General features: G+C 42.2%; 1 protein-coding gene across 3 annotated transcripts in view; it reads left to right on the top strand.

Annotated features, from left to right (window-relative positions):
• OVOL2 (ovo like zinc finger 2) overlaps positions 1-9978 on the top strand; it is a 62803-nt gene extending 52825 nt beyond the window's left edge. For all 3 annotated transcript variants that reach the window (XM_043986040.1, XM_043986039.1, XM_043986037.1), the window contains one exon: positions 8529-9978. In XM_043986040.1, coding sequence (XP_043841975.1) covers positions 8529-8839 — 311 coding nt within the window. In that variant the 3' untranslated portion in view covers positions 8840-9978. The remainder of the gene's footprint in view (positions 1-8528) is intronic.
• The last annotated feature ends 2258 nt before the right edge of the window (positions 9979-12236 follow it).

Genomic DNA, 12236 nt, shown 5'->3' on the forward strand with positions numbered 1-12236 from the left:
TCCCAGCTTCTTTCAAGTCCCATGTAAAACAAGAACCCTTCTCAGTCCTACTTAATCTTAATGTCTTCCCTCTGAGACTACCTGCAACTACTCCTACATATCTCATTTATACATAGTGATGCGGGATGGAATTAGGGTCAAATTTATTTATTTATTTTTATTTTTTAATTTTTTTGGTGAGGCAATTGGGGTTAAGTGACTTGCCCAGGGTCACACAGCTAGTAAGTGTTAAGTGTCTGAGGCCTGATTTGAACTCAGGTCCTCCCGAATCCAGAGCCAGTGCTCTATCCACTGCGCCACCTAGCTGCCCTGAATTAGGGTCAAATTGATCGGGAGTCCTCCCAAAAGAATTACAAGACTCAGTGACTCAGTTTCTCAAGTTTTATTGCAATACTGTGAGTGGCTACAGGGAGAGAACCAGAAAAGTGGAAAAGTATCTCTCGAATAAGGAAAGACAGTTATATTTATAGTATGGATAAATTGATTATCAGTCTCTTTATAATAATCTCCACCTTGGGGAGGTACAGGGGAGGGCTTATCCTAATTTGGAGTTCCTGGGGTCCTAAGCCAACCCCCGAGGCAGGTACCTTTTTCAGTGGAGGTGTATTTTGGGGGTTTACATGTCATAAGGTGAATCTGGGGACAAATTTGGCCTTTTCTGTGCATGTCTCTTTCTGGTTCCCATGGCTAATTTCAAAGCATCTTCATTTTCCATTTATTTCTAGTCTAAGTTTCTTTAGCCTGTCATTTCCTTAATTGTTATAGTTTCAGGTCTTCATGGCTTCTTTCCCTCTGTTCTGTTATGGGCACTGATTTCTGTGGGTAAGAGAACCTAGCATCCTGACTTGTAAGTTTTCCATTAACTGGGGTCTAACTCCCTTTTGGAGCTAATATCTGAATTAAAGCTTGGGTCTTAGGTTTTTCTGTTAACCCCTTTTTGCCTCCTACATCAATAGCATGTTGTCCCATCCTTTATTTAGACTGTTAGCTCCTATCTTTGTATCTCCAGTGCTTAGATTGTCAGGCAAGCAGTAGGTGCTCTTTAAATGCTGATTGACTAAAAATGCTAGTCAACCTCTCTGAGCCTCAAATTCAAATAGGAATTATATATATGAGAGAATGAATATGTTATTGTGAGACTCTAATAAGATAATATATATAAAGCAGTTTGCAAACTTTAAAGTGTTGCGTGTTTAAATGTTAGCCTTTTTTTAAAAAGAGGGTTTTAAACTATTGATAGCATAAACAAAATCTGGTGGAAATAAGGTGTAAATTTTCCATTTTATAATCCAATAGGCCTTCCTCAAAACAAAACAAAACAAAACATCTTATTGTTTTTAGCATTCTTTTATTTTTAAATTTTGAGTTCCCTTTCCTATCCCTTCCTCACCCACTGAGAAGGCAAGTGATATATAAATTCTATATGTGAAATCATACAAAACATATTCTACATTAGCCACAAAAAATAAAGTGAGAAAATTATACTTCAGTTTATCACTTCTCTCTGGAGGTAAATAGCATTTTTTTTAATGAGTCCTTTGGAATTGTCTTGGATCATTGTCTTGATCAGAGCAGCTTCACAGTAAGATCATCATTACAACATTGTTGTTACTGTGCACAATAATCTCCTGGTTCTTCTTACTTCAATTTGCATCAGTTCACATAGGTCTCTAGGTCTTGCTATGTTTTTCTGAAACATCCCCCTCACTGTTTCCCACAGCACAGTAGATAGTACTCCATCATGATCATATGCCACAACTTGTTCAGCCAATCCCCAAGTTGGGCATCCCCTCAATTGTTTTTTTTAAGTGAGGCAATTGGGATTAGGTGACTTGCCCAGGGTCACACAGCTAGTAAGTGTTAAGTGTCTGAGAGAGAGAAGGGTAATGGAATGAAGCATTTATATAGCCCCCTACTGTGTGCCAGGCACTATGATAAGTGCTTTTTTACAAATTTTGTTGCTGTTATTATATCCTTTTTACAGTTGAGGAGACTGAAGCAAGCAGGTTAAATGTCTTGTTCAGGGTCACATAGCTAGTAAATATCTGCATCCAGATTTGAACTCAGGTCTTATTGACTCCAGGCCCAGTGCTCAATTCACACCATCAGCCCCAGTTAACCAGCAAGCACTTCTCTCCCACCCCCACCCCCTTTTTCCCCAGGGCAATGAGGGTTAAGTGACATGCTCAGGGTCATACAGCTTGTAAGTGTTAAGGGTCTGAGGTCAGATTTGAACTCAGGTCTTCCTGAATCCAGGGCTGCTACTTTATCCACTGTGCCACCCAGATGCCCCAGCAAGCATTTCTTAAGCATTTCCTGTGTGACTGGTACTATGATAAATGCTGAGGATACAAAGAAAAAGACAAAAATACACCTTAACCTCAAAGATCTTACAATCTAATTTGAGAAAACTATGAGAATGTATATAACGTATCAGAATATATAAATTAAATACAAAATAGAAAGTAACCTTAGAGGGAATAGTACTAGCATCTCAATGGGGACTAGATAACACCTCCAAAAGGCCTTAAAAAGCTAGTTTTGTGGGGCAGCTAGGTGGCACAGTGGATAAAGCACTGGCCTTGGATTCAGGTGGACCTGAGTTCAGATCTGGCTTCGGACACTTGACACTTAGTAGCTGTGTGACCCTGGGCAAGTCGCTTCACCCCCATTACCCCTCTCCCCCCCAAAAAAGCGAGTTTTGTAAGGTTATCAAATCTAGGTTTTACAGTAGCATCTTAAATCAGCTAATTAGGATTGTGATGCCTTCTCAGATCTCTGTCCCAGTTCCCATTTCTTAACTGTTGGATTTTTAACATGTCATAATAGTTTCATTCTTTATTACATCAATAGGAAATATTAGCTATGGGTGGAAAAAACAAAAGGAGGAGTAGAAACATGAAGAAGATTGAATTATTCAGTGGGGGAATCTGACATGTTTTTGTAATAATGAATTTGTAAAAATGAATGAAAAAGTATATATAAATGTTAATCAATTCCTACTTAGAAGCTCTAGGGACACAAATACAAAAACAAAGACTGCCCTTGCCCCTGAGGAGTTTAGATTCTAAAGGGACAGACCCACAGAGCTGGAGGAGGAGTGGTGAGTGGGGGGACCTAGTGTAGTAGATTAATTTGTCCTATCTCGGAAAAGCTAGCTGTTGCAGTGGGTAGGGCACTGGGCTTGGAGTCAGGAAGACACATCTTCTGAGTTCTGTGCTTTTAGACACTAGCTGGGTGACCCTGGACAAGTCACTTAATGGTGTTTGCCTCAATTCCCTTATCTGTGAAATGTGATAGAGAAGGAAATGGCAAACCGCTTCAATATCTTTGCTAAGAAAACCCCATATGAGATCACAAAGAGTTGGACACAACTGAAACAACTGAACAACAATAACATAAAGGAACAGTGGAAGAGGTAATTTGGTTATGATTCATATGATCCTGAAACTGGAGGAAAAGAAGTTTTTACCAATCCTGGTTAATGCTAGGGACTTCTCTTTGTAATTATCTCTAATTTATGAGAGAGAGAGAATCAATCTATATGTCTTTGTGTGTGTGTGCACACACATGTGCATGAATGAAAAGAGAGTTGCTCGTATGTTGTCTCTCCAATTAGAGTGTGAGTTTGCCTTGCCTCTGAGTCCAGAGAGCTTGGATGAAGGCTGTTGCAAATTTTGGCTCCTCATTATATAGTAGACCTTTCTAACAGTTTAAGCTGTCTGGAGATCTGGGTTGTGGTCTCAGGTTCCTTAACTGTGATAAACTAGCTTATGTAATAGTCCCTCAGTAGATGAGCAGGAAACTACAGCCAAAATTGTACCTTTTCTGTCAGAGTATGCCAAGCATTTGACCCTTGGTTGCCTAATTTTCTTTTTTTTGTTGTTGTTCTTTTTTTTTTTTTCTCCTCCGTGTGAGGCAATTGGGGTTAAGTGACTTGCCCAGGGTCACACAGCTAATGTCAAGGGTCTGAGGCCAGATTTGAACTCATGTCCTCCTGAATTCAGGGCCAGTGCTCTATCTATCTATCTATTTATTTATTTATTTTGCGTGGCAATGGGGGTTAATTTACTTGCCCAGGATCACACAGCTAGTAAGTGTCAAGTGTCTGAGGCCAGATTTGAACTCAGGAACTCCTGAATCCAGGGCCAGTGCTTTATCCACTGTGCCACCTAGCTGCCCCTTTGTTGCCTAATTTTCCCACGCGTTTCCATTTTATATTTCATATTTAGTGAAAGGGGATATTGTGACCTCCTTTCTAACCTCCTCTAGTTCCTTTCATAGACTAGAAGGCGGCAGAAAGTTTCATGAATTACCTGAAGCAACTGAGGAAGCCACGTACTTCACACAGACTAGTGTTGGGAAGCTGTAGCCACCAGCTGGGGGTTTGGCTCAGTGGTTCCCACCTTTCAGACGGTTGGCCAGTGATCTGAAAGGATTTGTGTCTGGAATGAAGGACTCCTACTTCAGTGAAGTCTGCTAGGATTCTGGCTTTTGGGCAGAAACACAAATTCCCTTCAGTCTAATTCAGTATGTAGGGTCTGTTATATAACTGTGCCCAGGATTATGCTAAGCAGTTAGAAGATAAGAAGATAAAGATAAGAGTCTCTGCCCCCCTCCCCCCCATCTTAAAAATGCATTGAGGGGCAGCTAGGTGGTACAGTGGATAGAGCACTGACCCTGGAGTCAGGAAGACCTGAGTTCAAATCCGGCCTCAGATACTTGACATGTACTAGCTGTGTGACCTTGGGCAAGTCCCTTAACCCCAATTGCCTTCCCCCCCAAAAACAAATAACCAAAAAAAAATGCATTGAGGAAGTGAGATGAGGCCCACTGGGTCACTTCAGTGGAGATGAAGTTGCTGTGGCTTTGTCCCAGGTTCCAGTGTGGAGGAAGGGACAAGGTTGCTTCCTCCCTCTGTGCGTTTGTTCCTCCGAGGCAGCTGGGAATAGAAGATAAGCCCTGGGATCAAGTAAAGAAATGGGGTGTTGGCCGGAAGAGGTCAGGGGAAGTCAGTGGGCCAGTGGAAGGACTAATGATGCAAAAATCTGCTTGATCCTTGAAGTTATTTTTCAGGTTTTGTCCTGTTAGTATTGTCTGCTCTATGCAAAGCCCATGTTTTCCAGGCTATTGACTTACCTGAGTTCAAGTTATTTTCCACTGAGTTGGCTCCTTTTCTCTCCTTTGCAACTCCACCCCCCCTATTTCATATCTAGAATCTGACCAGCCACTGAGCTAGGGTGGCTGCAGAAACAGGGAACAGGGAGACACCATTTCTAATGATCATTTTCTCTTTAGTCCTTTGGACCCTTCCCTGCAGCCCAAGAACTCTGAGCTGGTTTGGTTGACTGGTGTTCTTGGGGTTGAATCTACTAAGACAATTTAATAATATAAGTAGGTGTAAAGTCTTACAGTTGGGTTAAAAAAAAAAAGAAACAACTTCACACATACAGGGTTGGGGAGATGTGGTCAAATGACCCTTCAGCTGAAAAAGATGCAGAGGGAATGAGTGCACTGCAGGCTCACTTCAAATCACCAATATAATCTGGAAGCCACAAAAACTAAGAGAGACATAGCTCTTAGGAATAAGCAGGTGATAATTCATAGCATCAGAAAGTCTGAGGGCTGGAAAGATGAGGAAACAGAAGGGCCTTGGGGCGGACCTAAGATCTTTCCTAAGATTGTACAGATCGTTAGTGGAAGAGATGGGCTAAGAAGAGTTCCCCTGACTCCAGATTAAATTCTCTTTCTACTGTACTGTGTCCTCTCTCATTCTCGCCTCATTCTTAGTCAGACCACATTTGCAGTACCATATTCAGTTCTCAGTGCTACATATTAGGAAAAATATTGAATAAATTGGGGAGCATATAAAGGAGGATGATGAGGGGTCAAAGGCCTCAAAATCATGCTGATGATTGGTTGAAGGAATTGGGTATGTTTAGAAGAAGAAACCTCAGTGGGGACAAGGACCCGACATGAGTCTTTTCTTTTCCAGAGCGAACTCTCCTCTACTCCCCTCTACAGGTACTAGTGATCCCTACCTTCCATCTTCTCTGACAGATTACCCTCACCATCATCTTTACTCTGTCTCTAATCTTCAGTCTCCTATCTTTTGGTTCCTTCTTTGCTTCCTACAAACATTCCTGTGTCTCCCCTATCCTTAAAAATCCCTCTCTTGATTCTGTCACGTCCACAGGTTGTCATTGGTATAGCTCTCCTTCCCTTCTCTAGTAAACTCATTAGGAAGGTTATCTATAATCTATAGTTATCTGTAATCAGTGCCTATACTTCCTCTTCTCTTACTCTTCTAAACCTTAAGCAGTCTGGTTTCCATCCTCATCATTGAACTGAGAAAGCTCTCTTCAGAGTTACCAATGATCTTTTAATTACCTGATCCAAATCGCCTTTTTAAAAAAATCATGAAAGTATTTTATTTTTCAGTTACATGTAAATATAGGTTTTGTTTTGTTTTTGTTTGTTTTTTCGGGGCAGTGAGGGTTAAGTGACTTGCCCAGGGTCACACAGCTAGTAAGTGTCAAGTGTCTGAGGCTGGATTTGAACTCAGGTATTCCTGAATCCAGGGCCGGTGCTACTAAGTGTCAAGTGTTCAAAGCCAGATCTGAACTCGGTCCTCCTGAATCCAAGGCCCGTGCTTTATCCACTGCGCCACCTAGCCACCCCCTCATGTAAATATAGTTTTAGCATGTTTTCATAGGGATTGTGTGTGTTCCAAGTTTTTGTCTCTCCTTCCCCTTCCCTCTCCACTCCCAAGACAGAAAGGCAATCTGATATAGGTTCTATATAAGTACACATCCACATTAAACCTATTTCTGCATTAGTCATTTTGTGAAAGAAGAATCAGAACACAAGGGAAAAAACTTAAAAAAGAGGAAAACAAAAACCAAAAAGTAGAAACAGTATGGTTCAATCTGTATTCAGATTGCACAGTTCTTTTTTCTGGAGAGCATCTTTCCATCATGAGTCCTTTGGAAACTGTCTTGCTGAGAAGAGCTAAGTCTATCACAATTGATCATCACATAATGTTGATGTTACTGTGTACAGTGTTCTCCTGGTTCTGCTCACTTCACTCAGCATCAGTCCACTCTAAGTCTTTTTAGGTTTGTCTGAAATCTTCCTGCTCATCATTTCTTATATCACAATAGTATTCCATGTATTCATATACCACAAATTGTTCAGCCATTCCCCAATTGATGGGCATCCCCCTTGATTTCCAATTCTTTGCCACCACAGAGAGCTGCTATAAGTAGTTTTGTACATGTGGGTCTTTCCCCCTTTTTTATGATCTCTCTGGGATACAGACTAGTAGTGGTACTGCTAGTCAAAGGATATGCACAGCCCCCATTAACCTCTATGGGCATAGATCCTAAATTGCTCTCCAGAAAGGCTGGATGGTTCACAACTCCACCAACAATGCAATTAGTGTCCCCATTGGCCTTTTCTAAGTCTTCATCCTTCTTGACCCTTTCTGAAACACTTTGACACCACCCATCACCCTCTCCTCTCTGTGTTTTTGTGTCCTCCTACCTCCTACCTTTCTCTCTGTTCCTTCTCTATCCTCTTTGTGGTTGAATATTCCTCTAATGCATGTCCCCCCAAGGTTCTGTACTGGGCCTCTCGTCTTTTCCTTATATATTCTATCACTTGGTGATTTCATCAGTTTTGATGAGTTCAGCTATCATTTCTATGCTAATGATACCCAAATCTATACATTCAGTCCTAATCTCTCCTGAGTTTTAGTCCCATATTTGCAAATGCCCTTTTTCATCTTGAACTGGGAGTCTCAGAGGCATCATAGGTACCTTAGGATAAAACTCTCATTATCTTCTCCCTTTCTCTAATTTCCTGCAAACCTTTTCCTCTTCCAACTTTCTGATTATTGTTAAGGATATTGTTGTTCTTAAGTTGTTTCAATTGTGTCCAACTCTCTGTGACCCCATCTGGGTTTTCTTGGCAAAGGTTCTGGAGTGGTTTGTCATTCCTTCTCCAGCCCATTGTACAGATGAGGAAATTGAGGCAAACAGGGTTAAGTGACTTGTCCAGGGTCACACAGCTAGTAAGGGTCAAGTGTCTGAGGCTAGATTTGAACTCAGGTCCTCCTGAATCCAGGGCCAGTGCCTTTATCCACGTGCACCACCTAGCTGCCCCCTGTTCTTTTAAATTTTGATTGGGGGGGCGGCTAGGTGGCGAAGGTGGATAAAGCACCGGCCCTGGATTCAGGAGTACCTGAGTTCAAATCCCGACCCTCAGACACTTGACCTTACTAGCTGTGTGACCCTGGGCAAGTCACTTAACCCCCATTGCCCCGCAAAAAAAAAAAATTTTGATTGGGAAATATTTAATGAAATAAATAATAGATGAAAAAAGTGATTTTTTAAAATGTGTGTATGCAGGTACTCAGCTATTCAGCCAGGCTTGGTTTCCTTAAAGATGACCAATCAGCTGAGCAGTTGGCTGCTTCCTGATCAATGGCTAATGGGTTTCATCTCTTTCTGGTTTCTCTCTTCCAGGTATCCGCCCCTACAAATGTGAGATCTGCAACAAGGCCTTCACCCAGCGCTGCTCTTTGGAGTCTCACCTGAAGAAGATCCATGGGGTGCAGCAGCAGTATGCCTACAAGCAACGTCGGGACAAGCTGTACGTCTGTGAGGACTGCGGCTACACAGGCCCTACACAAGAGGACTTGTACCTGCATGTAAACAATGCCCACCAGGAATGTGCTTTCCTCAAAAAGACATCGAAAAACTGGCTGCCATTTTACAGACCGAAGCTGACTTCTGTTCTCCAGAGGAATGCTAAACTGAACGAGGAGGACAAATGATGGGAAAGGAGAAAAAGAGAGGGGCCGATGTTATGAAGTTTACATGTTTTGATAAGTTCATGTGCTGGTTTTGTCCCCTTCTCTCTTTAGATTTTTTTTTTTTAAATTAAGAAAAGTTCAGAGATCTTCTCTATCCCTTCTGGTTTCCTCAAGACAGTGGCCTCATTCACCTTTGATCTGTTCTGACGCCACCACTTGTAATGTTGGTGTCTAGTCTGGAAACTGAGAGAAATTGAAGCAAGACTTGCAAAAAGGTTGTTTTGTGTTTTTTTTTAAACGGGGGCCACTGTTGTGTTTTGTACAAATCATTGTTAGGACTCTGTTAAAAGGGGTAAAGGTCTTCTTGAAGATGGTACTGTTTTTTATTCTACGAGATCCTGGGTTGCTGGTGCCTTTAAGGAAAGTAGCCTCACTCAAATGTTGTTAAAATGAGAATGGGATTATTTCCTTTCTAACCAAGTTTACAGAAATTATTTTAATAAATGAAATGGCCCTATGAACCTTTTTTTCTAAGAAGAGACCAACTATATTTTCATGTCAGGCTTTATGGTGTGAACTTTGACTTTAGACTGTGTGTTTTTGATTGTTTTTATGATTGGTTGGGAAGGTACTTTTTTTTTAAAAAATGGAGGAAGTCGAGAGCTGGGGTGAAAAAAATCAGAGCGAAAGCCGAGCAGCGTCCAAAATTCAGATCTTCAAGATCCCCCACCTTCCCTTGGCAGTTGTGTTGGCACCTTGTTGGCACACTGGTTGGGTGCTGTTGCTGTTGCAACTGTAAAAATCAAAAATAAAATAAAGGAAGGCAAATTCACAAACCCTTCATTTTGCTTTATTACCAAGGAGGCAGCTCCACAAAGTGCATAAGACGATGTTAAGACTGAACAGTTGTACTACCAACACAATCCCACAGGTACACAGGATGGGTCCTAATTATTACGGAGACCAGGATGTCTCAGAGTTCCTTGATCCAGAGTTGGAATGGACCTTAGGCACCATGTAGTCCAACTCTCACTTTACAGATGAAGAAACTGAGGCTCCTAGAGGCAAATACCCAAGAACTCAGGATGCCCAGCAGAGCCAGAATTATAATCTAAAATCCAGAGCTCTTTCCATTACACTGTATTACTCAAGCTCCCTAAGTCCTGATCCCTAATGATTAAAGTCTATTTACTCCCTATGTGACTTGGATAACTGACTTTTATTCTCCCGAAGCCTTGGTTTCTTCGTCTGGAAAGGCACGAATGTTTAAGTGCTTAATACATGCGAAGTTCCAGGGATACAAAAAAAAATTGGGACTGTCCCTCTGGAATTAATATTTTTATTGGTGGAGACAGGCTCTGGAGGTCTGGGCAGATGGTTAGATCCTGAGGGATGGTAGATAGGAACTTCTTGTTGATAAGACAGATATGAGAGGCTTTCCCTGGCCAGCAGGTAGGGGGGACTTGGAGGGGCCCAGCTCACCGCTCCTGGGAGGAAAGGAGTGCCCCTGAACTTCAGAGGGAAAGGAGTCTTTGGGTTCCCTTCCCCTGAGGGAGGGACAGAGAGTATTGGCAGGAGGGTTGGGGGAGAGGGCTGGGGCTGGGCCCTCTGGGATCCCTGTGGACTTTATGATCTCTTGAGGTTCCCTTCAGCTCAAAAGCCAGTGTTCTCATGAAATTCTATTTTAAAGCCTATTTTCTAGGACTAAACAAATGAGGGGGAGAAATCCACAGGTTAAGAATCTTACCTGGAGTGCTGGTGTTAATTCACCTTTGTCTACATCTTTTTCTGTACCTGAAATGAGGCCAACCTACTTAGAGAGGAAAAGCAAAATAAGCATTTTTTTTTTTTGGTGAGGCAATTGGTGTTAAGTGACTTGCCCAGGGTCACCCAGCTAGTAAGTGTTACATGTCTGAGGTTGGATTTGAACTCAGGTCCTCCTGAGTCCAGGGCCGGCGGCGCTCTATCCACTGTGCCACCTAGCTGCCCAAAATAAGCATTTCTTAACCAAGACAAAATGAGAGGTGCTAATGGCCTCAGGCTGTGTGGTCTCAAGCTCCATCAATACTTGTTGGACCAGGGCAGTGAACCAGGATACAAATATTTGGGAATCTCTGGAATTCACTGTCTTTGGGGAGGGAGGGGGACAGACAACCAGAAGAGAAACATCAGATGTAGAGTCTGACCCCTTCAGTGGTTTACTGACTGACAGCTGGTAAGTATCTGAGGCTGGATTTAAACTTGGATCTTCCTGACTCCAGAACTCCAGACCTAGCACTGTCTCCATTGTACCACCAAGTGGTTCTAGACTAGAGATTGACTCTAAAACCATTTCTCTTTCTACTCGCTCTTGCTGCTTTGTTGATCATTGTTGATCAGAAGCTGCTATTGAATTTTAGTGTCAATAACACCATTTTTTTTTCCCTTTAGCCTTAGGGAGATTTCTCTGGAGGCATCTTAATTTTGTCTCAATGTCATTCATTGTCTTTTGGTGTATTCATCTTACCTCACATTGGAAGCTTCTGAGGTCCCTAGAGTTACTTTCAAGGATTAGCTTTTTTTTTTGGGGGGGGGGGCAGGCCAATGAGGGTTAAGTGACTTGTCAGCTAGGTGGCGCAGTAGATAAAGTACCAGCCCTGGATTCAGGAGGACCTGAGTTCAAATCCAACCTCAGACACTTGACACTAGCAGTCTCAGCAGCTTTCAAAAGAACACACCTTTTTGGATGGAAGGAGAGAGACTGGACCCGTGAAGTGATTTCTCCTGAGGAACCCATAACACCTTTCCAAAGGATAATCTCAAAGAGCTGCCTAGAGGCAACTTTAGTATCAGAGATGAGGCTGCCAACCCTGGGAGTCATTAAAATCTCATTAGGAAATATTTTATAAAATACATGAAAATTCAATAAAATATAGCTAATATTATATTTTAAAACTAAAATTAATATGTGCCCCAGAGGAATCCTGTACAGATCGATGACCTTGGGTTTCTACTTGAGTTTGACTGCACTGGTTTAGGACACTGAAAGGTTGTGATTGGGTATGGCCCAGATGCATCCAGGTTTTCCTGGCTCCAAATCAAGTTAAGCATTTATTAAGCACTTATTATGTACCAGGCACTGTGCTAAGCAAAAAGAAAGACAACCCTTATCCTCAAAGGCCTTACATTTGAAGGGACATCCAAATACAAGGGAGTTTTGAGGGTGGGGCAGGGAAGGAGAAGCTTTCTGGAGCCTAGTGGCAAAGTCCAGAGAACAAAGGATGGCTAATCTGGGCCCTTCCTCAAAATGGGATGACAAGGAGGGTGGCAGAGGAGGGAGAAGGCAGCAGGAACACATGTCAAAGTCCAGAGAGTGAGCATGGCTGGTCTGGGCCCTTCCTCAAAATGGCTCCAGGGCCAGCTCAATCTACCACACCCT

The sequence above is a fragment of the Dromiciops gliroides genome, chromosome 2 (assembly GCF_019393635.1).
Source record: "Dromiciops gliroides isolate mDroGli1 chromosome 2, mDroGli1.pri, whole genome shotgun sequence".
NCBI lineage: Eukaryota > Metazoa > Chordata > Mammalia > Microbiotheria > Microbiotheriidae > Dromiciops > Dromiciops gliroides.